At 51.3% G+C, this 25,473-nt stretch overlaps 2 protein-coding genes across 15 annotated transcripts in view; both read right to left on the bottom strand.

The window, feature by feature from the left end:
• Window positions 1-166: 166 nt before the first annotated feature.
• On the bottom strand, window positions 167-24,808 carry LOC100440455 (cyclin-dependent kinase 11B). 13 transcript variants are annotated; one of them, XM_054557608.2, is made up of 20 exons: window positions 24,486-24,808; window positions 22,926-23,049; window positions 20,943-21,058; window positions 17,226-17,353; window positions 15,035-15,173; window positions 10,216-10,352; window positions 6,927-7,088; window positions 6,486-6,581; window positions 6,242-6,400; window positions 5,627-5,692; window positions 4,856-5,031; window positions 3,078-3,168; window positions 2,336-2,457; window positions 1,982-2,087; window positions 1,655-1,776; window positions 1,471-1,578; window positions 1,256-1,372; window positions 912-1,060; window positions 516-705; window positions 167-435 (listed from the first exon to the last, which is right to left on the bottom strand). In XM_054557608.2, exons 2-20 carry the CDS (start codon window positions 23,034-23,036, stop codon window positions 343-345), a joined length of 2,388 nt encoding a protein of 795 aa, XP_054413583.1. In that variant the 5' UTR covers window positions 23,037-23,049; window positions 24,486-24,808; the 3' UTR covers window positions 167-342. The 13 variants fall into 13 exon arrangements, with proteins under 13 accessions (XP_054413583.1, XP_054413591.1, XP_054413587.1 ...); XM_054557616.2 differs by having other exon boundaries at window positions 6,966-7,088; XM_054557612.2 differs by having other exon boundaries at window positions 17,256-17,353; window positions 24,486-24,790.
• The window catches only part of LOC103889342 (solute carrier family 35 member E2B), a 41,416-nt gene continuing 38,998 nt past the window's right edge, over window positions 23,056-25,473 (bottom strand). For both annotated transcript variants that reach the window (XM_054557782.2, XM_054557781.2), the window contains one exon: window positions 23,056-23,709. In XM_054557782.2, the coding sequence (XP_054413757.1) occupies window positions 23,689-23,709 (21 nt within the window). In that variant the 3' untranslated portion in view covers window positions 23,056-23,688. The remainder of the gene's footprint in view (window positions 23,710-25,473) is intronic.

Raw genomic sequence — 25,473 nt, 5'->3', positions numbered from 1 at the left:
AAACCATCGACCCGGCCCCCACCAGTTCCTTTCCAAATCACGGCCCAGCCAGCCCCGTGCATGTCGAGAGTGGGAGAGGGTGTGTGGAGGTTTGTGCTGCCCCACGTGGGCACCCACAAATGCCGACCCTCTCCTCCCTGGGCAACTCACAGAGACAACACAGCTCTTTCCTCCACAACAAGGAAAAAGATTTAATTCTACAAATTTACAAACCAAAATACAAAAACAGAACATGGAGCACAAAGTAAGACGAGGAGTTCCGAGTCTCATCGCAGCTCCAGCCGCAGTAGCCGCGCCTGCGGTCCCGGCTGAGTTCGCCCCATGACGGGTCCACTCCGACCTTCAGAACTTGAGGCTGAAGCCGGGGCCCGCGGCGGAGGCCCCCTGGTTCGTGGTGGTAAGGTGGAAGCCCGTCTCCTTCAGGTCGTCGTCGCCCTGGGACGAGTCGGCTACCGTGAGGACCCTGCCCAAGCCAGCCCCACCTGTGGGCACGCCTCACCCGCCAGGCCCCTCACCAGCTGGCTGTAGCCCAGGCCTCCCTCAGGGGGCCTTGGGCTGGTGCCCCGCTTCACACGCTGCTGCTCACTCTTGGCGGGCCACGTGGGGAACATGGAGGGGTCGATGGGCAGGGGGGTCTCGCGGAAATACTCGTGCTTGAGGCCGTCCTCCGCGCTGATCCTCCTCCCGGGGAAGTAGGTCAGGAACCTGGGGGGAGAGGGCCAGAGGCCCAGGAGGCGCTCGTGTGCTCCACTGGGTACCCCAAAGATGGGCTATGTTGGGACGGGGCTCAGGGCATGGGATGCCAGGCACCAGAGCAGTTCTGGAAGGTGGTGAGACAGCAGGTAGGCCTGGGACCGGGAAGCCACCGCTATGGCTCGGGACCTCCCACCGCCCGGCTGCACTGGGCTCACTTGTTCATGAGGTCGAAGCCCTGGTCTGAGAGCAGAGCCCCGAAGCGCTTGCGGAGGTTGTTGTAGGGGTGCTCGCTGAAGGTCATCTTCTTCACTGCTGGGAGCTCACTGTAGCCAGGCCAAATTTTCTCACTGGGGGTCCCCAGATCCTGAAAGACAGAGGTGCTTCAACAGCCATGCCAAGTGGCCCACGGTGTTGGCACCTGTGTCCTGGCAAAGAAGCCACCAGGAGGGCTCTTAGTGGCCCTGGTCCACATCTCAATCCAGCACCTGTGCGCCCCGCAGCCCCATTCCTGCAGCTCCTCTGAAATCCACAGCGCACCTGCAGCAGAGCCCAGACCCACCTTAAACACTTTGTTGATCTGATCGATTTCCGACTTCCCGGGGAACAGAGGCTTCTGAGTCAGCAGCTCCCCGAAGATGCAGCCCACTGACCACATGTCCACAGCTGTGGAGTATTCCTAAGAGGCCAGGAGAGGCGTTCAGGAGGGCCAGGGCCCGCGAAGCTGTGGGAGGCTGTGTGGGGGACAAGGGAGGCTCTCAGATGCCCAGGACTCACCTTGGCACCAAGCAGCAGCTCTGGGGCGCGGTACCACAGGGTCACCACGACCGGGGTGTAGGCCTTCAGAGGGGATCCGTACTCCCGTGCCAGCCCGAAGTCACCCACCTGCAATGACAGATGGGCGGCTGTAGGTGGGCCCGCGCAGGTCACCCTGGGGTGGGCCACTTGGAGGGGGGCTCACCTTGAGGATGCCGGCGTGGCTCAGCAGCAGGTTGGACGTCTTGAGGTCACGGTGCAGGATCCAGTTGTCGTGCAGGTGCTTCACCCCCCGCAGCAGCTGGATCATCAGGGTCTTCACCTCCCCTGGGAGGGAGGGAGGCTTCCATGTGGACCCGGCCACCCCCAGCCCAGGGCACTCAGGGTGGCCCACTCGCCTCGGCAGCAACAGAGGCTTCTCAGGGCTTTCCCTGCGGATGCAGCTGGCCCTCCCTGCAGCAGTGTCACCGCGGGGGTGACCAGGACACTGCCCCCACTTGTGCGCAGAGAGGCCCCCGGGGCGCGGCTGTACCTGGCAGGAAGGGCTGTTTCATAGTCTCCATGAGGCTCTTGAGGTCGTGCTCCACGTAGTTCATCACGATGTAGATCTTGTCCATGTTGCTGCCCACCACGATCTCCTGCAGGGCACGGCTCTGTGGGTGCTGGGCACCTCCAGGCCCCCGCCCACCCCTGCACCCGGGCGCAGATGCTGAGGGACAGTAAGGACCTCCGGTGCCACCCGGGAGGCAAATGCTTGCTTCTGTGTGGTCTGTGAAGGGCTCCACTAAGCGCAGGGGAGTGTAGGAAGCACCCGGCCCCAGGACAGCACGGGGCCCTGTCGGAAAAGCCTTCCACCGGGGGCCAGGCGTGGTGGGGCCATGCTCACTCTAACGGTGACGATGTTGGGATGCTGGGCCTTGAGGATGGTGTTGATCTCCCTCAGCGACGTGATCGGGAAGCCCTCCTTCTCCTTCTCCATCTTCAGCCGCTTTAGAGCCACAATTTCATCTGGGAAGAAAATATAGACGGCACTGAGAGGCATTCTTAAAATCACGGTACCCAACAGTGGACTCGTTCAGTGACGACCGCAGGCAGTGCCCAAAGCGCCAGCATTTCACGGAGGGGGGTCTCGTTCTAGGTGGGGGCACGTGGGCACCAGTAGAACGCCCCAGCTGAGGTCTGGGCAACACCCACGGCTTCCCACTCTCAACACACCACGGACACTCACAGCCACCTACAGCCACCTGGGATCCCAGTGGCCACGCCGATTCATCGACTTCCCCAACAGAGCCGGCCTCACCTGGGATCCCAGTGGCCGACTCCCAACAGAGTTCCCGGCTCACACACCTGCTTGGGCGGGACGCTGGGAACGCAAACCTGCAGACCAGCCCCGGCACAGACCACTCCGCGCTGGGCCTGGGCTCAGTGGGGCAGGCCGCCTGCTACCGCAAGGAAGTGGCAAAGCCCCAGGGCCAGGCTGACCTCTGGCTTCTAGAGGCGCTGAGGGGTCCAACCTCCCTCCAGTAGCTGCTCAGGTGAGGCGGGACCTGGTGCAGTCGCAGCTCTCGGGCAGCCAGCCCCTGGCCCACTTCCCCTGCCTTTGTGGGGTGAACCGGGACCCCACCCACCTGTTTTCTTGTCTTTTGCTCTGTAGACCACTCCATAGGTGCCCTCCTCGATCCTGTTCAGGCACTGAAACTCCTCGACGCTCCGGCAGCCCTGGGAAGGAAGCACCTATGTGAGGTCTCAGTGGCCATGCCAGCTGGAGGGAGGGCGGCTGCGTCCACAGGCACAGCACACCCGGCATGGGGCAGGTGCAGGGCAGAGCCTTGGGACTGGGCTGGAGGTGAGGCCGGGAGCAGCTCAGTTCTTTCAAAGTCTCTTTCCTTGCAAAACCATCTGACACTTTATTATCAAACAAAACCAGTGTGAACAAAAGGCCATCCCAGCCAGCTGCAAGGGCTCAGGCCTGTAATTCCAGCACTTTGGGAGGGCAAGGCAGGAGGATTGAGTGAGCCCAGGAGTTCAAGACCAGCCTGGCCAACATAGCAAGACTCTGTTTTCTTTTTTCTTTTTTTTTTTTTGAGACGGAGTCTCGCTCTGTCACCCAGGCTGGAGTGCAATGGTGAGATCTCGGCTCACTGCAACCTCCACCTTCTGGGTTCAGGCGATTCTCCTGCCTTAGCCTCCCTAGTAGCTGGGATTATAGGTACACACCACCACGCCAGGCTAATTTTTGTATTTTTAGTAGAGACCCGATTTCACCATATTGGCCAGGCTGGTCTTGAACTCCTGACCTCTGATCCACACACCGCCTCGGCCTCCCAAAGTGCTGGGATTACAGGCGTGAGCCACTGTGCCCGGCCAAAACTCTTTTCTACAAAATAAAAAAATTAGCCAGGCATGGTGGCTTGCGCCCGTAGTTCCAGCTACTCAGGAGACTGAGATGGGAGGATTGTTTGAGCCTGGGAGGTGGAGGCTGCAGTGAGCTATGATTAAGCCACTCCACTCCAGCCTGGGTGACAGACACAGACCCAGTCTCCAAAAAAAAGGGCATCCTGAGAGTCTCTCTGTCAAACTGGATGTGTCCCCTGCTTGTACCAGGATGACACTGAGGACGGGCACTACCTGCCAGGTGCAGCATGATGCCCCATGCCAGGACACCTCCCCCTGAGTGTACCTTGGGGCCAGTGCCCAGGGCCGGATGTCACGTACTCGGGGTGGCCTGTGGCCCGACGCCTACGCTCAGGAGCACTAAGGGGCAGAGGCGCTTACAATGCATACGGCAGTTGACAGAGACCTCCTGCATGTGCCAGAGAGAACCTCTCCACCCACAGGCACCAAGGAGGGGGCCGAGTCCCTGCCGGTCTCCCAGGCCCCTGAGGCCACTGGCACCTTCTCAGGCTTGTCCCTTCCAAATCGCTCCCAACAATATCCTGCCTTATTGATAGCTGCCTAAGCAAAAGGCTTCTGGGCAGACATCTACACTGACTCCCGTAGCCACCCCTCCATCCAGGCCCTGCACAGATGCCGGTAACAAGGCCTTGGTGCCTACATAACCCGCCCACGCAGGGGTCAAGTGGAGGGCACTGGTCTCCAGTGCGGAGGAGGACGCAGCTCGGGCAGCAGTGACAGCACTGCAGCTGCACACCCAGGCTGCCTGCCTTTCAAGCCGCAGAGCAGCCCCGTGGGCACCTCCCTGTCCACCCAGTTCCATCCAGCACCAGAAAGAGGCAGGACCTAGAAGCACGAGGGGACAGTGGCTGTGCCCGCCCCTCACTTCCCCAGTGGGCCCAGAAGCCCTGTGAGGCGACAGACGCCAACAGGGGGCCAGGCTTCGCTCAGTCCCTGTGGTAACTCCGATTGCCAATGCGGACAGCGGCTCGGGGCGAGGGGAGGGCCTGACCTGCAGGGCCGGCAGGTACTTGGGCAGCTCCTGCTTGAGCTCGATGGGCGACAGGGCGGGGGAGTCGGGCACATAGTCGCCCTCTGTCAGGGCGCTGCTCTGCGGCGTCCCCTCACCCACTTCTTCCTCTGCTTCTTCACTCTCCCCGGAATCTCGGTCGAACCGTGACTCTGGAACTGGAAAAGTTGAACCTAATTACGAAGCTAGAAAGAAGCAAGGATCACGAACCTCCTCCTGCCCCAGGGGCTTCAAGCGCGTGGCAGGGCTGCCCCGTGTCCCGCTGGGAGGTGCTGGTGCTGGGCTCTCACGCCCTGGACACAGGGCACCGAGGCCTAGGAGTGCTGGCAGGCTCGGCTGAGACAGGGCCCGGATGCTGAGCTGGGAGGAGGCGTGCAGTGTCATGTGGGGGACAAGCCCACATCCACGTCCCCCAGGCTGAGGACATAACCTCACTGTCTGCCAGAGGCCAGGCCAGGCCTCTGCTCTGCAGGGACAGGCCCGGAGCCACCATCTGACGGGCCTCCCCCGTGGGGAACTGGGCCTGGGCTTCCCAGCTCCTCGGCCCTGCTGGGCACTCAGGACGCCCTTGCTCAGCACTGTGCCTCGCTGAGGAATGCGGGCCCCACCGGCACAGCCTGGAGCGGCCAACGAATTAGGCGGCCTCCCAGCCCCTGGCATGCCCCACGCCTCGCAGGACCGGCTGTCTTAAGAGAGGGCTGCTGCACTCGGAGACAGACAAGGAAGGGGCTCTGTCTCCAGGGAGGCTCTTACCAACCAAGAGGTGGTTTTCATTTTCTCGTTCTTCATCTTCACTCATTTCTTCCTCACTTACTTCTTCTGCAAGAGAAAGGAGGCGTCTGCTCAGACGGGCACCGGGGTGAGTGCTGCCACAGGCAGGATGCGGGCTCCACTTCAGCTAAGCAACAAGTGTTCCCAAGAATGGATATGGAGGCCGGGCGCGGTGGCTCACGCCTGTAATCCCAGCACTTTGGGAGGCCGAGGCGGGTGGATCACCTGAGGTCAGGAGTTCGAGACCATCCTGGCCAACGTGGTGAAACCCCGTCTCGACTAAAAATACAAAAATTATCCGGACGTGGTGGCGCACACCTGTAGTCCCAGCTACTTGGGAGGCTGAGGCAGGAGGATCACTTGAACCCAGGAGGCAGAGGTTGCAGTGAGCCGAGATCATGCCACTGCACTCCAGCCTGGGCAACAGAGCAAGATTCCGTCTCAAAAAAAACAAACAAAAAGAATCGATGTGGAGGTGTCCCGAGAAAGTCCTAGATAGAAGGGAGTTTCAACTCCCCCGCCTGCCAGCTATTTCTCTGCAGTTTCTAACACTACAGTGAAGTCACAACACCTCACACAGTCATCGCGGTGCCTCACCGGCAGACTGCTCTGACGCCTCCTCAGAGTTGCTGCCAGTCTCTTCCTCCTCCTCTTCCTCTTCCTCCTCTTCCTCCTCTGATTCTTCACTGGTGCTCCCTTCCTCCTCCTCCTCTTCCTCCTCCTCCTCTTCCTCCTCAGAACCTGAGCCTGACTCCGCTGTAGAAAGACAGCAGAGCAGAGGGTGAACCTGGGCCTTCCTGGGCAGCAGTGGTCAAGGCCTCGGCCAGGCGGTTCCAGGTACCTGACGAGGACTCGGCCGAGCTGGTCTTCCTCTCGCTGTCGCTGATGTCCTGTAAGTCGGACAGCAGGTCTCTTTCTTCCATTTTCTCTTCTTTTACTTATGAAATAAACCGTTAAAGGTGAATTTGGGGAAATGTTTTTAAACGAACAAGCTACCACCACCCCAAAACTAGTGCCTTTCACATAATGATTAACTTTGCTTGGTATGAAACCAGCTCATCCACAGATGCTGGAAGCCACTTCTCTAACGGGGCCAGTGGCGAATGTCCCAGCGGATAAACACACGTCCTGTGTCCTGGCCGCACACAGACACTCACAGTCCCTCTCACGACACGAGAGGACTTCAGCCAGCACATCTCTCACTTTCTTCTGAAGCAGTTACTTAGCTGGGCTTTAAATGAATCTTACACCTTACGCCAAACATCCCCCAGGAAAGACTCACACTGTGCAGGCTTCTGCGCAGGCGCCGGCCTGGCCTCACCTGGCTTCCGGCTGTCTCCCAACTCGAACCGCTCCCGCGGCGGCCGAGGCGGGCTGCGACTCCAGTGGCTGGCTTTCACTTTGTCGCTGTAGTCCTCTCTCATCGTTCGGTGATGTGCAGACACTGGCGCGCAGGGCAGAGAGGGAGACGGCACTAGCAACACTGCCTTCCTCAAAAGGCCCCCACCCGGCACAGCTGCCTCGTCTCCCACACCCGCTCCTGGCAGACACACCCACAGCGTGCACAGGGCGCTGACAGCATCGGGGTCAGAGGCCAGGAAGCCCAGGGAGAAAAAGCTCCAACCTGGAGGCCGTGAGCCCAAGGACCCAGGTGGACCTTCTAGACTAATCTTCACTGGTCAAAAAGGAAGGGGCGGGAGAAGATTCTGGAAAGATGGAGTAGGAAGCACTGGGAATCAGTCTCCCCACCTAGACAACAATTGCATCACAGGATCAGTCCTGTGCAACTACGGAGGTGCTCTGGAGTCTATTGAAGGTTTGCAACTTCAGGGGAAATCTTGGAGAGTAAATTGTGATTCATTAATCAACGTCACCGCTTCACACATTAGTGCCTCCCACTTCATTCCCCGCTGTGGCAGGCAGCAGCCTGCATGCAGCTCGCCGGACCCAGGTGGGCAGACGGACACACACACCCGAGGTCAGTGTGATGACTGCGTGTCCCACCCCAGAGGCATGAAGAGGCAGCAGCCACGGCCACTCCCAAGCTGAAGGTACTTCCAGGGCATAAGCACCACGTCCCCCTTTGCCCCCTTCATTTCTCCGTTTTCCCCCTTTAGGAGGCAGACACTTCAGGACAAGAACATTAAAAACAACTGTATTGGCCGGGCACAGTGGCTTATGCCTGTAATCCTAGCACTTTGGGAGGCCGAGGCGGGCGGATCACGAGGTCAGGAGATCGAGACCATCCTGGCTAACACAGTGAAACCCCGACTCTACTAAAAATACAAAAAATTAGCCGGGCGTGGTGGCGGGCACCTGTAGTCCCAGCTACTCGGGAGGCTGAGGCAGGAGAATGGTGTGAACCTGGGAGGTGGAGTTTGAAGTGAGCCGAGATCACGCCACTGCACTCCAGCCTGGGTGACAGAGTGAGACTCCGTCTCAAAAAATAAAAAAATAAAATACAAATAAATACATAAATAAATAAAAACAACTGTATTGATGGGAACGTTAAAAAGTGGCTGCACATGACCAGGGAAAGGCTCAGGCTCAGAAAAGACCCGTGAAGACCCCGAGTTTCCACAACAGGCCGACCCCACAGACACAGCCCAGCACAACCGAAACAACAAGTGCACACCCTTGAGTAGGGACCAGGAAGAGTCACATCATGAGATTCAAATGTCCATTTTTTTGACTAAGAAAAACACAAGAGAAACAAAGAAACAGGACAGTATGTCCCATTCAGAGGGAAAAAAAAGCCAACAGACACGGTTCCTGAAAATCATCTGACGGTAGATGTCCCAGACGAAGACTTTAGGGACTGTCTTACCCTTCAGTTCCTCAGAGAACGAAAGGAAGATGTGGAGAAAGTCAAGAAAATGACACGTGAACATGACGGAAATATCAACAGAGACAGAAGATCCAACAAGAAACCAGAGAGAAATTCCAGAGCTAATAAGTACATGCTCACAATAGACACTAAAAAGTAAATATTCACAACAGAAACTCACAGGCAGATGTGAGCAGGCAGAAGAAATAATCGGTGAGCCTGAAGACACAACAATAAAATCACATCGTCTGAGGAAAAGAAAGCAGAAGAGACTGAAGAAAAGTGAGCAGTGCTGAGCAGCCTCGGGGACCCCAACAGATCTGTGGGAGCCCAGGAGGGAGGAGAGGAGCAGAGAGGGTATCTGAAGAATTCCTTAAACCCCCACATTGGATGAAAACCATGAATATAAACATTAGAGAGGCTCAATGAGCTCCAGGTAGAATGAAATCAAGAGACCCACAGGAAAACCCATTATTAAACGGTTGAAAGCCAAAGGCAAAGAGAATCTTCAAAGCATCCAAGGGATCCTCAATCAGGTCGTCAGATTAAAGCATCCAAGGGATCCTCAATAAGATCATCAGATTAAAGCATCCAAGGGATCCTCAATCAGGTCATCAGATTAAAGCATCCAAGGGATCCTCAATAAGATCATCAGATTAAAGCATCCGAGGGATCCTCAATCAGGTCATCAGATTAAAGCATCCAAGGGATCCTCAATCAGATCATCAGATTAAAGTATCCAAGGGATCCTCAATAAGATCATCAGATTTCTCATCAGAAACTTTGGAGGCCAGAAGACAATGTGCTGAAATATTCCAAGTGAAAAGGAAAAACTGTCAGCTAGGCATGAGGGTTCCTTAAGCCCAGGAATTCAAGACCAGCCTGGGCAATACAGGGACACCTTGTTTCTACTGAAAAATGAGCCGGGTGTGGCGGGACACGCTACGCCTGTAGGTCCCAGCTACGCGGGAGGCTGAGGTGGGAAGATTACTTGTGCCCAGGAGTTCAAGGTTGCAGTGAGCTATGATCGCTCCACTGCACTCCAGCCTGGGGAACAGAACAAGACTCTGTCTCAAAACAACAACAACAAAATTGTCAACCAAGAACCACGTATCCAGCAAACTTTCCTTCAAAGGTGAGAGAGAAATGAGGATATTCCCAGATAAACAAAAGCAGAGGGAGTTCATTACTACTAGACCTAGACCTGCCTTGAAGAATAAGCTCCAGGGAGTTGTGTGGGGTGTGAGGAAAGGACGCCAGACAGAAACCGGAAGCTGGGTGAAGAAATAAAGATCTCCATTAAGGCGAGGACGTGGGTGACTATAAAAGCTCGTATTGGCCAGGCGCGTTGGCTCACGCCTGTAATCGCAGCACTTTGGGAGGCCGAGGCGGGTGGATCACGAGACCAGGAGATCGAGACCATTCTGGCTGACATGGTGAAACCCTGTCTCTACTAAAAATATTTAAAAATTAGCTGAACATAGTGGCGGGTTCCTGTAATCCCTGCTACTCGGGAGGCTGAGGTTGCAGTGAGCCGAGATCGCGCCACCGCACTCCAGCCCGGGGGACAAGAGCAAAAATCCGTCTCCAAAAAGAAAAAAAAAAAAAAAAAAAAAAAAAGGCAGGGGCGAAAAGCAAGCGCAGGAACCAAGCACCCGCCTGTGAAAGCAAGTGCCCAACACCAGGGGGCAGCAGCAGACACGCGTCCGTCCCGCCGAGCACAGCTGCCCACCGCGCCGCCTACCTTCCCTGCGGGCCTCTCGCTCCTTGCGCCGCTCCTCCGCCCGCCGCTCGCGCTCCTTCTGCTCCCGCTGCTCCTTCTGCTGCTCCCGCATCTTGCGCTCCCGCTCCCGCTTCCTTTCTAACTGCTCCAAGCGGTCCCTGCAGGAGGCACACGCCATCATTCCCCCTAAACAGAAAGCTTGCTTATCGCGTTTTTGTCCAAATTTGTAAACTGGTCTTCTATGTAGTTCAATCCATGAAGTTTTATTTTATTATTTTATTTTATTTTTTTGAGACGGAGTCTCTATCTGTCCCCCAGGCTGGAGTGCAGTGGCATGATATCGGCTCACTGCAACCTCTGCCTCCAGGGTTCGAGCGATTCTCCTGCCTCAGCCTCTGAAGTAGCTGGGATTACAGGCGTGCGCCACCACTCCCAGCTAATTTTTGTATTTTTAGTAGAGACGAGGGTTTCACCATGTTGGCCAGGATGGTCTCAATCTCCTGACCTCGTGATCCGCCTGCCTCGGCTTTTCAAAGTGCTGGGATTACAGGCATGAGCCACCGTGCCCGGCCACATTGTTTTCATTTTTATTTAGTTCAAGATATTTTCTGTTTTCCTTATAATTATTTCTATGAGCCATGAGTTTTTCAGAATTGTGTTGTTAAATTTTCTAACATTTGAAGATTTCCCCAGGTTTCTTTCTGTTGTTAATTTCTAATTTAATTCTTTTGTAGTGCAATGGCGCAATCTCGGCTCACTGCAACCTCTGCCCCCCAGGTTCAAGCGATTCTCCTGCCTCAGCCTCCCGAGTAGCTGGGGTTACAGACGCCCGCCAGCACGCTTGGCTAATTTTTGTATTTTTAGTAGAGACAGGGTTTTACTATGTTGGCCAGGCTGGTCTCGAACTCCTGACCTCAGATCATTTGCCCACCTCGGCCTCCCAAAGTGCTGGGTTTACAGGCCCAAGCCACCGCGCCTGGCTGCCATTTCCAATTCTAATTAATAAATGATCCATTTATTTCCATTCGATCAGTGTTTGCTTCATGGATTCTGGGCTCTGTGGTTAGATGCATTCACATGTATCATTGCTGTGTCTTCCTGCTGTATTGGCCTTTTTGTGGCTGTAAAGTCCTTGCTCCTTCTTGTTTCTAGCTTTTTTTTTTTTTTTTTGAGACAAGGTCTTGGTCTGTCGCCCAGGCTGGAGTGCAGTGGCGCAATCTCGGCTCACTGCAACCTCCATCTCACGAGTTCAAGTGATTCTCATACCTGAGCCTCCCGAGTACCTGGGATTACAGGTGTGTGCCACCACACCCAGATGATTTTTGTATTTTTAGTAGAGACGGGGTTTCACCATGTTGGCCAGGCTGGTTTCTAATATTTCTTAACATCTGTTTTGTCTGGTATGAGTACAGCCATTCAAGCTCTCCTGTGAGAGCTGATGTTTGTAGGCTGCGTCTTTTCCCGTTCTCTAGCAGACAGCATACAGTTAGATCTTGTTTTTCTATCTGATAATCTGCCCCGTCTGTTTGGGGCACAGAGACCTTTCACATGTCATAGAATTACATGTACAGTTGGATTTACTCTTCTCGCTTTGTTCTGTGTCCTTTTTATTCTTCCCTTTTTGATTTTAAATTACATATGTTTAGCATACCATTTTAATTTGTTATTTGTACTTTTTAAAAAGTTGTTTCTAAGTGGTTGCTCTAGGGATCACAATATTCCTCACAATACTAGCTCAATTCCAGTAAAATTTAAAACTGTTATAATACAGCTTCATTCCCTCTCTTCTCTGTGCAGTCCATGTATGTTCTATACCACGACAACACAGTGTAATTATTTTATACAATCGTAGTTCCAGTAAAACCTAAGATGTGAGGAGAGATATTTATAGGATATTGACGTCAACCTACACTTGCTATCTGCAGTGCCTGTCCTGCCTTCCTGAGGATTCAAGTTACTATCTGGTGTCATTTCCATTCAACTTGAAGGCTTTCCTTTAGTATTTCCTTTAAGGCAGGTCTCGCCAACAATGAATCCCACCAGTCTCTGCTTCTCAGGGAATGTCTTTCGTTCCCTTTCACTTGTGTAGAACGGTTTTGATTCCTGGCTGACGGTTCTTCTCTTTGAGCAGCTTGAGTATGCCACTCCACTGCCTTCTGGCCTCCATTGTTTCTAAGAAATCAGTGGCTGGCGGTATTGAAGCTCCCCTTTCATGGGATGGGTCATTCTTCTCTGATGCCTTTCAACATTCTCTCTTTGACCTTTGCCAGTTTGACTATGATGTGATTTTGTATTTATTCTAGTTCAAACGTCCTGTGCTCTTGAATGTGCAGATTTTTTTTAAATTAAAATTTGGGAAGTTTTTAACCATTATTGTAAAAAATATCTTTCCTCTCTCCTGGAACCCCCATTCGACGTGTTTTGGTACAGCAGATGTTCTACCACGGGTTTCTGAGGCTCTGTTCATTTTTCTTGTTTTTTTCTCTCTGTTCTTCATAATGGATAATTTCTACTGCTCCATCCACAAGTTGTTTCCAAGCCTTTACTAAATTCAACATCTGGACACTCAAGACAGTTTCTACTGATGATGTTCTTCCTCAATACGGGTCACACTGTCATACTTCTTTGTATTTTAGATAATACATTTGTAGCAATTCTGGATTCTAAGTTTTCCCTTTCGTTGTTACCACCGAGGCCTGTCTGGTTGTCCGTGAAATTCATCTCCCTCACAGCTCGTGGCCACGCCGTTCTTTCCCACATGCCTATTTTAATTTTCAGCCTTGGCTTCCTAGGGGTCACCACCGTGTCTGCACAGCTTAGCAATTAGCCAGCACTGGAAAGAGGCTGGGCTCAGATACCTCGAGCCACAGTAAGGCTTCCTTGGCCCACGGATGTGTGTGGACAGGGAGCACATTGAACGTTCAGGCTTCATTCGCATCTGCGGCGGCTTCTATTTTCTGCTAGGTCCTTGCACACAGCTGCATCCTCAGGCTGGTCAGAAGTGGGTGGCGGCTCGAGCTCTCTCCAGTCTCTGCTGCACGTCTTTGGCTAGATCACAGCTGTTCCCAACCACACTGTACTTCATTCTAGCAGACCTCTTGGCCTTTTCTTCTTCCCTCCACTGAGGATGCTGGTAGGCAAGGCCACCACCCACTGCTGTAAACAGAGTAACCCCTTCCAAGGCAGCAAGGAAACTGCAGGTCCTGCAGCTGCCCTGGCCCAGCGGAACCTCCGTGCTTCCCAAGCGCAGAGTGGAAGCAGTAAAGGGAGCACCTCTCAGGCCAGAAGGTCAGATTCTTACTGCTTTCACCCACAGCTCAGCAGTTTTCCAAGCATCAGTGCTTCTCAGATTATCCTTATCAGTTTCCTTCTTGTCAGAGACAAGGTCTCCCTACGTTGCCCAGGCTGGCCTCATGCGGTCCTCTGGCCTTAGCCTCCCAAGTAGCATATGCTACCACACCCAGTTCTGGATTGGCTGATCTGAATCGGCCCTACCCAGAAGTCTGCCCCCAACACTTTTTGCTCCTTCACTCTTCTGTCTTTACCTTCTGGGAAATCAATATGACAGCCCAAATTTCATCTACCAACCTCCACTTCTATCCCAAGCTCTACTCTCGTGGGACAAGGCACACTCGGTGTCTGGCACAGGGCATGGCATACATGAATGTTTCACACACTAACAGGAACTAGGCCAACTGAAACCTTGCTCACTCCACAGCAGTCTGGACCTTGACCCCTGGGCCTCAGTGTCTCCCACATCCTTAGGCATCAACAAGAACCAGCGCCCTCTCATCATCTTTACATGCTGTGCACCCAGCCCTGGCTGCTGGCAAACATCGCTGCACACGCCCTTCCACTTCAGACTCCTCTGTTCCTGGAGCAGCTCGAAAGCTTTCTGTGGACTCGCTCTGAAGGCAGAGATGGGCCTGCTCGCACCTGGCCTATAGCCTTTTTCCTGGTTCACAGAACAGATCTGGGGCTACACCGATGTTCTTTCTTGGGAATCTGGCTTATAAAGGGGAATGAATATACAGACTAATGGCCAGGAGTCCTAGGAGTCCAGTGTCCCGATTTCCAGACTGTTTCAAGGTTTTTGGGATCTCCCTTCTTCTTTTTTTTGAGACAGAGTCTCACTCTGTCAACGAGGCTGGAGTGCAGTAGCGCGATCACAGCTTACTGCAGCCTTGACCTCCCAGGCTCAAGGGATCCTCCCAACTCAGCCTCCTAAAGTGCTGGGATTCCAGGCGTGAGCCACTGCGCCTGGCTGGATGTGCAGATTTCTGATCTCTTCATTGTCTTCCATCAATCAAATCACGCCCGTTCTTACTTCCAGAAGCAGTAAAAACTCACTCCCTCAGGACAGTTCTCTTGGTCAGCCTCATCCAGTGTTCACTGTGCTGTTTCCATGTCTAACACTTCTGAACCAAATGTGACTTTTTTTTTTTTTTTTTTTTGAGATGGAGTCTCGCTCTGTCGCCCAGGCTGGAGTGCAGTGGTGCAATCTCGGCTCACTGCAAGCTCCAGCTCCCGGGTTCACGCCATTCTCCTGCCTCAGCCTCCTGAGTAGCTAGCTGGGACTACAGGTGCCCGCTACCATGCCTGGCTAATTTTTTGTATTTTTTTTTAGTAGAGACTGGGTTTCACCATGCTAGCCAGGATGGTCTCCATCTCCTCACCTCGTGATCCGCCCATCTCGGCCTCCCAAAGTGCTGGGATTACAGGCGTGAGCCACCACACCTGGCTCAAATGTGACTTCTATTGCCAAATTCTTCTTCATTGTTATGATGGTACACACCACCACAGCCCTTTCATAAGTCCTCAACTGACCCAGCCCACTCACCTTTCTCTCCTGGAATGCTCCCTTGCCATCTCCCTTCTCTTCTGTCTTTCCCATTCCCGGCGAGCTTTATCCTGTTCTTCTCGATGTCGTTTCCGACGTTCGTGCTCTCTTTCTTTTTCTTTAACTCTAGCATGCTTCCCTAATAAGAAATAAAGTGTCATGCAAAGAAACCTCACTTCAAAAATTTCACATTAAGCCGGGCATGGTGGCTCACGCCTGTAATCCCAGCACTTTGGGAGGCTGAGGCGGGCAGATCACCAGAGGTCAGGAGTTCAAGACCATCCTGGCCAACATGGTGAAACCCCGTCTCTACTAAAAATACAAAAATTAGCTGGGCGTGGTGGCAGGCACCTGTAATCCCAGCTACTAAGCGAGGCTGAGGCAGAAGAATTGCTTGAACCCAGGAGGCAGAGGTTGCAGTGAGCCGATCATGCCACTGCACTCCAGCCTGGGCAAAAAAAAAAAAAACCAAACAAAAAAACCCCACATGAAAATGAAATTAAGGCCGGGCACGGTGGCTCACGCCTGTAATCCCAGCACTCTGGGAGGCCGAGGCGGGCAGATAACGAGGTCAGGCGATCGAGACCATCCTGGCTAACATGGTGAAACCCCATCTCTACTAAAAATACAAAAAATTAGCCGGGTGTGGTGGCAGGCACCTGTAGTCCAAGCTACTCAGAAGTCTGAGGCAGGAGAATGGCGTGAACCCGGGAGACGGAATTTGCAGTGAGCCGAGATCTTGCCACTGCACTCCAGCCTGGGCGACAAGCGAGACTCCAGTCTCCAAAAAAAAAAAAAGAAATTAAATCAAAAACACTAAATATTTAAATAAATATTTAAATAATGATGTTAACGTTAAGTAATCCTAGTTTTTCTTTTTATTTTTTTTTTGAGACGGAGTCTTGCTCTGTTGCCCAGGCTGGAGTGCAGTGGCGCAATCTCGGCTCACTGCAAGCTCCGCCTCCCGGGTTCACGCCATTCTCCTGCCTCAGCCTCCAGAGTAGCTGGGGCTACAGGCGCCTACCACTACACCCGGCTAATTGTTTGTCTTTTTAGTAGAGACGGGGTTCCACCGTGTTAGCCAGGATGGTCTTGATCTCCTTACCTCGTGATCTGCCCGCCTCGGCCTCCCAAAGTGCGGGGATTACAGGCGTGAGCCACCGCGCCCGGCCTTTTTTTTTAAAGAGACAGGGTCTCGCTATATTGGCCAGGCTGGTCTTGAACTCCTGGGCTCAAGTGATCCTCCATCCTTGTCCTCCCAAAGTGCTGGGATTACAGGTGTGGGCCACTGCACCCAGTCGAATAATTATGATTTTATGTTAAATAAAAAACTTTGAAAATAGAAAACTATCTGCACTAAGCGTCTAATTATGAAGAAAGAAGAAAAAAGAAAAACAATTCTGCTATCACAGAAGAGCAGAATTGTAATATTCGTCTTTTAAAAATTTTCTATACTGAATAAACTATAAGTAAAACATTAGTTTTATAATAAAAAATCACTCTTCATAAAGACTACAGAACAAAGCTTTGCTATCGGTGGGCTTCTACACTGTGCAATGAAGCCACATTAATTAATCAAGTGTATTTATAATAAGGAGATTTAAATCAGGCTCCAGGTCCGACTTTCCTAACACCTGTAAGAACCTCCTGATGTTGGTATGAGATCAAACTGCTCAAGCCAAACCCATTCTTTGGACTTGACCAAATACCCATTTTGGGGTGTGTTTTTCTCCTATACTTGTTGAATTAAGGTCATTTTAAATGTAAACAAACTGCTCCCAAACAATATAATGGGGGAGAGAAAACCCCAGAAGAAAAATGGACTAGCCATTCTGAATGACACACACACGCTTTCAGCTACAGTTTGCTCTCTCTGGTTTTCGGTCTGTGACGCACGCACGCTTTCAGCTAGAGTATTCTCTCTATAGCCCCTCTGATCGGTCTGTGATGCACACACGCTTTCAGCTAGAGTATTCTCTCTATAGCCCTTCTGAATGGTCTGTGATGCACGCATGCTTTCAGCTAGAGTATTCTCTCTATAGCCCTTCTGAATGGTCTGTGACACATGCATGCTTTCAGCTAGAGTGTGCTTTCTCTGGTTTTCAGTGGTGCTCTGGAGAAGGCAGAAGAGAAGGAACAGGAAAGAAACCACACTTAAACATGATGTCAAAGAAAGTAAATGCTTCTGTACCCCCTTCTGCTGAATGGCTACGATGCCTACGTTTCTCTTTTCTCTTTTCATCTTTTCTGTGATGAGCTTTTTCTTTCCGAGACATTTGCTGGGGTGGTTTGATGGCCAAAGAATCATCTTCTTCTCCTCTGAAATAAAACACAACAGCACTGCATCATGCTTGAGAAAGCGCAAAGAAGCATCAGGCTATTATGAGGTTTCTTCAACCCAGAAAAATGCATGATTTAGATAGGAACGAAGCTGAAACATCATTTAAAAAATTACATTAATTCTCCAACTTTAGGCATCTTTTTTTTCTTTTTTCTTCTTTTTTTTAGACGGAGTCTCACCCTGTTGCCTAGGCTGGAGTATAGTGGCGTGATCTCGGCTCACTGCAATCTCCACCTTCCCAGGTTCATGCCATTCTCCTGCCTCAGCCTCCCGAGTAGCTGGGACTACAGGCGCCCGCCACCATGCCCGGCTAATTTTTGTATTTTTAGTAGAGACGGGGTTTTACCATGTTAGCCAGGATGGTCTCGATCTCCTGACCTCGTGATCTGCCCGCCTTGGTCTCCCAAAGTGCTGGGATTACAGGCGTGAGCCACTGCGCCCGGCTTAGGCGTCTCAAGATTCAGATGAAAAATGTAAGAAATCAATGTTTTGTGCAGATGGAACGAAATGCCTCTCAGAGGACCTGCAGGGGGTGAGGGGCAGGTTCACTGGCTTGACTGTGGTGACAGTTTCATGGGCGTGTAAAAATACATCACATCTTATTTATTTTATTTTATGTATTCATTTTTATTTTTTATTTATTTTTTGAGATGGAGTCTCTCTCTGTCGCCCAGGCTGGAGGGCAGTGGCGAGATCTCGGCTCATTGCAAGCTCCACCTCCTGGGTTCACGCCATTCTCCTGCCTCAGCCTCCTGAGTAGCTGGGATTACAGGCGGCTGCCATCATGCCCGGCTAATTTTTTTTGTATTTTTAGTAGAGACAGAGTTTCACCATGTTAGCCAGGATGGTCTCCATCTCTTGACCTTGTGATCTGCCTGCCTCAGCCTCCCAAAGTGCTGAGATTACAGGTGTGAGCCACCATGCCCGGCCTGTATTTATTTTTTTGAGACAGAGTCTTGCTCTGTTGCCCAGGCTGGAATGCAGTGGCAAAATCTCAGCTCACTGCAACCTCTCCTTCCCATCCCAGGTTCAAGGAATTCTCCTGCCTCCGCCTTAGAAGTAGCTGGGATTACAGGTGTGCGCCACCACACCCAGCTAATTTTTGTATTTTTAGTAGAGACGGGGTTTCATCATATTGGTCAGGCTGGTCTCAAACTTGTGACCTCATGATCCACCCACCTCAGCCTCCCAAAGTGCTGCGATTACAGGTGTGAGCCACCGCACCCGGCTTTAGTTTTATTTTTTTCAGATAGAATCTTGCTCTTTCCCCCAGGCTAGAGTGCAGAGGCACAATCTTGGCTCATTGCAATCTTTGCCTCCCAGGTTCAAGCAATTCTCCTGCCTCAGCCTCCTGAGTAGCTGGCACTACAGGTGTACACCACCATGCCAGGCTAATTTTTGTGTTTGTAGTAGAGACAGGCTTTCACCATGTTGGCCAGGCTGATCTTGAACTCCTGACCTCAGGTGATCCACCCACCTCAGCCTCTCAAAGTGCTGGGATTACAGGCGCGAGCTACCGCACCCAGCCATTCACATCATATTTAAACAAGGGCAGCTCATTTTATGTTATTTATTCCCCAATAAATCTGTTAAAAGATCCTACAATTTTGGCTGGGTGCAGTGGCTCACGCCAGTAATCCCAGCACTTTGGGAGGCTGAGGCAGGCAGATCACCTGAGGTTAGGAGTTCAAGACCAGTGTGACCACATAGTGAAATCCCGTCTCCACTAAAAACACACAGACACACACACACACACAATTACCCGAGCGTGGTGGCACATGCCTGTAATCCCAGCTACTCAGGAGTCTGAGGCAGGAGACTCACTTGAACCCAGGAGCTGGAGGTTGCAGTGAGCCGAGATCATGCCAGTACACTCCAGGCTGGGCGACAGTGTAAGACTCTGTGTCAAAGCAACAACAACAACAACAACAAAACAATCTTCATAATCTCAAAGGGTCATTTAACAGTATCTTGAGCTGATTTCTGTATCACCAAAATTCTGGGAAAATTCACACCTTAAGCTTCTCAGGAAAACCATTCTGCCATAATTTCTGGCTGGGTTTCCTTTAATTACTATTTAATTACCATTTAATTACTATTTAATTGCTATTTAATTGCTATTTAATTGTTATTTAATTGCTAATACCTGATGACGGAGAGGAGCTAGATATGAGAAAAAAACAAACGAGAAACAGTTCACGGCACAGGAAGAAACGTCGGAACACAGAGGTCTCAAGAAGAACATTTTCTTTTTTTTCCACACAGGGTCTTGCTCTGTTACCCCAGTCTCATCCATTTCCGTGTCTCTATCTAGGCCCTGAAAACCTTGATGATGAACATGAGGGGCACCTGGCTATGGCAGGAAAACTCACTTGGTTTTTCTCATCTTCTTCTTTTTTTATTTTGTGTACAGACGAGGTCTCCCTATGTTGCCCAGGCTGGTCTTGAACTCCTGGGCTGAAGTGATCTGCCTGCCTCGGCCTCCCAAAGTGCTGGGATTGCAGGTGTGAGCCGCCGCGTCCGGCCAGTATGAACATTTCTCATCAGCGGCCCTCCTCAGGTATCTTTCAGCATTCTACTTTATTTGTGCAAAATCTTTTTTTTTCTTTTTTTTTTTCTTTTTTTGAGGTGGGGTCTTGCTCTGTCGCCCAGGCTGGGGTGCAGTGGCATGATCTTGTCTCACTGCAAGCTCCGCCTCCTGGGTTCACGCCATTCTCTTGCCTCAGCCTCCTGAGTAGCTGGGACTAAAGGCTCCCGCCACCACGCCCGGCTAATTTTCTGTATTTTTAGTAGAGACGGGGTTTCACTGTGTTAGCCAGGATGGTCTCCATCTCCTGACCTTGTGATCCGCCCGCCTTGGCCTCCCAAAGTGCTGGGATTACAGGCGTGAGCCACCGCGCCTGGCCTTTTTTTCCTTTTAAAACGGGAAAAGGAAAGGAAACGGGAAACGGGAAAAGGAAAGTCTAGCCACCATGTTGGCTAGACTGGTCTCAAACTCCTGACCTCAGCTGATCAGCCCGCCTTGGCCTCCGAAAGTGCTGAGATTACAAGTGTGAGCCACCACACCTGGCCTGTGCAAAATCCTATATAGTAAATTTTATTAATCAGTGTAACACATGGCAAAGTTCTTTACAGGAAGAAGGGGCAAGGGGGAGGAGGGCCACAGACAACACTTGAGAGTCAGTCACAACTGTGACATAAAAACCTCAATAGTTACGCTATGTCACAGTAACCCTAGGAAAGAGTAAGCCTCAATAGTTACACCAGCACGCCCTGTCACAGTAACCCTAGGAAAGAGTAAACCTCAGTAGTTACAACAGCACACGCTGTCACAGTAACCCTAGGAAAGAGTAAACCTTAACAGTTACAACAGCACACCCTGTCACAGTAACCCTAGGAAAGAGCAAACCTTAATATTTACAATAGCACGCAGTTGTCACAGTAACCCTAGGAAAGAGTAAACCTTAATATTTACAACAGCACGCAGTTGTCACAGTAACCCTAGGAAGGGCCGGCCAGGCCAGGGCTGTGTACAGCTCCGTCTTGCACATGTGTGCATCCGCTCACCTGTCTTCCATGGAGTCTTCTCTTCTGTACGGGGAGTTCCTTATGGTGATCTCCATGCGGTGGTCTCTCAGCTCCCCCTCCTCAAGGGAATCCCGCTTGGAATCGCGGTCATCAGACTACGAAGCAAAGACAAAGTTAATCATTTTCTTTATCAATTTTTTTTCTTCATAAAGTATTTTTAATGATAATCAAACCTGGGCAACATCCAAGAACAAACTTTCATATATACTCTGAATGAGCCAGTGTTATAAAATATAAAGAAGTTTTGGCCGGGTGCGGTGGCTCACGCTTGTCATCCCAGCAATTTGGGAGGCCCCGGCAGGTGGATCACGAGGTCAAGAGCTCGAGACCACCCTGGACAACACAGTGAAACCCCGTCTCTACTAAAAATACAAAAATTAGCTGGGCGTAGTGATAGGAACCGCTTGAACCCGGGAGGCGGACGTTGCAGTGACCCGAGATCACACCACTGCACTCCAGCCTGGGCAACAGAGTTAGACTCCGTCTCAGGGAAAAAAACAAACAAACAAACAAACTTTCATTCAACTCTCATCACATTAAAATTACAACTCTCTGTAATCTGAAACCTGAGATGAGAAATTAAAAAACAGCATATATGACAAGGAGCATTAGACTCTATGCCAAGTATGTTAGTTGCTTATATGAGCCAAAAATGAATCTTAAGGCGTATCTTGCAAACCAAATACTTTGTGATGCCTCATATGGTACAGGCATCCCTTGGAGATATTTTGGGTTTGGCTCCAGAACACCACAATAAAGTGAGTCACACAAATTTTTTGGTTTCCCAACGCATATAAAAGTTTGGTTTAGGCCGGGCACGGTGGCTCACGCCTGTAATCCCAGCACTTTGGGAGGCTGAGGCAGGTGAATCACCTGAGGTCAGGAGTTCGAGATCAGCCTGACCAACAAGGTGAAAAGCCCGTCTCTATTAAAAATACAAAAATTAGCCGAGCGTGGTGGCTGGTGCCTGTAGTCCCAGCTTGGGAGGCTGAGACAGGAGAATTGCCTGAACCCAGGAGGCGGAGGTGGCAGTGAACTGAGATCATGCCACTGCACTCCAGCCTGGGCAATGGAGCAAGACTCTGCCTCAAAAACAAACAAAAAAGGCCGGGCGTGGAGGCTCCTGCCTGTTGTAATCCCAGCACTTTGGGAGGCCGAGACAGGTGGATCACAAGGTCAGGAGATTAAGACCATCCTGGCTGACACGGTGAGATCCCATCTCTACTAAAAAATACAAAAAATTAGCTTGGCACGTTGGTGGGCCCCTGTAGTCCCAGCTGCAGGAGAATGGCATGAACCCAGCCCTGGCGACAGTACGAGACTCCGTCTCAAAAACAAAAAAAAAGCTAACAAAGTGAGCACATGCTACTGGAAAAATGCTCAATGCAGAGTTGCTACAAACCTTTAATTTGGAAAAATTTCAATATCTGTGAAGCATAATAAAGTGAAGTGCAATACAACAAGGTATGCCTGTACTCACAAACATCCCAAATGATGCTGCTAAAGATCTCAGCAAAAGAGGTACTTTGCAAATGCCTCTTACCAAATTACTAAAAAGGTTTCCTAAGTACATTACTATGCAAACCAAGAAAGATGTAAAATATTTATATTAATTTCAAGGCAAGTTCCCACTATATTAAAAATACTTAGAGATAGTATTATGAATATACTAATAATGAAATGAGAAAAATTAGTCCAGTTTTGCTAATGACTTAACATTCAAAATATTTTATTCTCCATGTATGCTCAATCTAGACACAGCTTTAGTGTGTTAAATCTGCCTTTAATGTCAACTGAATATTTGAATGTTTTTGTTAATTTTTAGAATAGATTTTGGGCTCACCTGCGACATTTGGAAGTACAAAAGAACTTCACCGAAGAAGCGTTGTTCTAATGGAAAAATGAGGGCAAAGAAATTAAATCTCCTTTAAGAAAACCACTTACTTAAAAAATATGGCTTACATTTTTTAAGCGTTTTATCTCTGCTTTCTCCTCTTGTTCCTTCCTTCGTTTCTTTTCCTGAAGAATTTCATCTAAAGTTTTCACTTTCCAAGAGTCCTTTTCATCACCCATTTGAGTTAAAACACTGCAAAAAGAAAAATAATTCAGCCTGCATCAGGACACAACAAGCTATGGTGCTCTGTTGTTTGTGAACACTTGAACCTAGTCACTTTTGAGGGATTCAGAATAAATCCTCATTAAGAATAAGACGTTGTGCCCGGCGCAGTGGCTCAAGACGGTAACCCTAGCACTTTGGGAGGCCGAGGCGGGTGGATTGCTGGAGCTCAGGAGTTCAAGACCAGCCCGGGCAACATGGTAAAACCTCGTCTCTACAAAAAATACAAAAGTTAGCCCAGTGTGGTGGCGCGTGCCTGTATTCATAGCTACAGAAAGGAGGCTGCTAGAGGCAAGAGGATCACTTGAATCAGAGAGGTCAAGGCTGCAATGAGCCAAGATTGCGCCACTGCACTCCAGCCTGGATAACAAAGTAAGACTTGGTTAAAAAAAAAAAAAAAAAAGGTAAGTTCTAGGCTGAGGCGGGTGGATCACAAGGTCAGGAGGTCAAGACCAGCCTGGCCAACACGGAGAAAAACCTGTCTCTACTAAAAATATAAAACTTAGCTGGGCGTGGTGGCGGGTGCCTGGAATCCCAGCTACTCGGGAGGCTGAGGCAGGAGAATCGCTTGAATCCGAAAGGCGGAGGTTCCAGTGAGCCGAGGTCGCGTCACTGCACTCCAGAAAGACCCTGTCTCAAAAAGAAAAAAGAAAAAAAAAAAAAAAAAAACAAGAAGAAGGATAAGTTGTAAGCCAGGCAAGGTGGCGAGCGCCTGTAGTCCCATATACTCTGCAAGCTGAGATGGGAGACCGATTGAGCCCAGGAGTTCCAGGCTGAAGGGCGCTTGTGAACAGCCACTGCACTGCAGCATGGGCGACAAAAAAGAGTGATGGGTTCTGAAAAATGACCGCTTGAAATCAAATCTCGTTTCTGTCATTCTTGTATGGTCTTGGGTAACGTAATTCACCTCAGTTTAGTCTTCTGTACAACCAGAATAACAACACCTACGTGATAGGATCGATCGCGGATTAAAGATCATCCGTTTAAAGGCTCTTAACTCAGGACCTGCCACTCATCAAACACTGCTTTTACTGTCAGAATCTGCTAGGAAGACCACTTGGACTATGGGAAGCCACTAGCACACTGGACAGCTGCACCTTGAGACCAGGGAGACGCTCTGAGATGTGCTCGCGAACAAGGCCACCTGACCCGGGCACTGGGCTATTTCCTCGGGTTCAGCCCTGCACACTTGAGGTTCGGCCTGGCAGACGTTGGCTCCAGACAGCGTTTGGACCCGCCGCCTCCACCACCCAAAGCTCCGTGCGGGATGAGACTGTCCGCGGAAGCGAGGGTGTCGCTCGCCCCTGGGCCCAGGTCCGCCCCGCTCCGAGGCCTGCTCGGAAGAAAGACCTGGATGTGCAGTTCTCGTCGCGCTCCCACACCTGGTCCGCCCAGTCGGAACTCACCCCTACGCCGCCGCCGCTGCCGCCGCCGCCGCCGGTCCCCAAGCCAGAGAAGAAACAGCAACCGGCGCGCGCCAGAAGTATCGTCACTTCCTGTGTTGGCGCGTAATGATGATATAATAGCCGACCTCCGGCCCAGAACTCAGGACAAGGACAGGGGCTCGCTCCGTGTAGCACTTCCTGTGTCTGCGCGGGATGATGACGCATAAAACAGCGCTTGCTCAGGTCCAGAAAGACAGAAGAAACAGCGCCCTGAGCGCACTTCCGACTTCGGCGCGGGCTGGTGACGCAGGAATCGGGACTCCCGGTGAGCGACGCCTACTTTTGGAGCAGTTTGCGCCTGCGCGGAGCGCGTGGCTGGCTTCCGGAATCCGACCGGGACTTTTCCGGTAGCGAAGCCCGCGCCTGTGGCAAGGCTTGCGAGCTGAATGCCTTCGCGTTGGACGCCCGCATTCCACCCCCTTGACCGCTGGGACCCCTAGTGGCGGGTGGGTGGAGCGCGCTCCATTTACCTGCTGGTTACCTCGTGAGGCGCCTCAGGTCTGTGCGTCTTGTAAAGGCCGATGTCGGAGTTTAAGTCTGAACCTTACCCAAAAACAGGGCAGGGAGAGCTCTTACGATGTGATTTTATTTTATTTATTTATGTATTTACTTTTGAGTCGGAGCCTTGCTCTGCCGCCCAGGTTGGAGTGTGGTGGCGTGGTCTCGGCTCACTGCAGCCTCCTCCCGGGTTCAAGGGATTTTCCTGCCTCAGCCTCCTGAGTAGCTGGAACCACAGGCCCCCGCCACCATGCCTGGCTAATTTTTATATTTTTGGTAGAGACGAGGTTTCGCCATATTGGCCAGCCTGGTCTCGAACTCCTGACCTCAAGTGATCCGCCCGCCTCTGCCTCCCACAGTGCTGGGATTACAGGCGTGAGCCACCGCGCCTGGCCTCCCCCAAGCTCTTAATGTTGCTTCCTGAGTTCTTGGTAACTGGGGAAATCTCCCT

This window comes from Pongo abelii, chromosome 1 (assembly GCF_028885655.2).
Source record: "Pongo abelii isolate AG06213 chromosome 1, NHGRI_mPonAbe1-v2.0_pri, whole genome shotgun sequence".
Classification (NCBI taxonomy): domain Eukaryota; kingdom Metazoa; phylum Chordata; class Mammalia; order Primates; family Hominidae; genus Pongo; species Pongo abelii.
The sequence above is the reverse complement of the archived record's forward strand: the minus strand, read 5'-3'. Positions and strand labels throughout refer to the sequence as shown.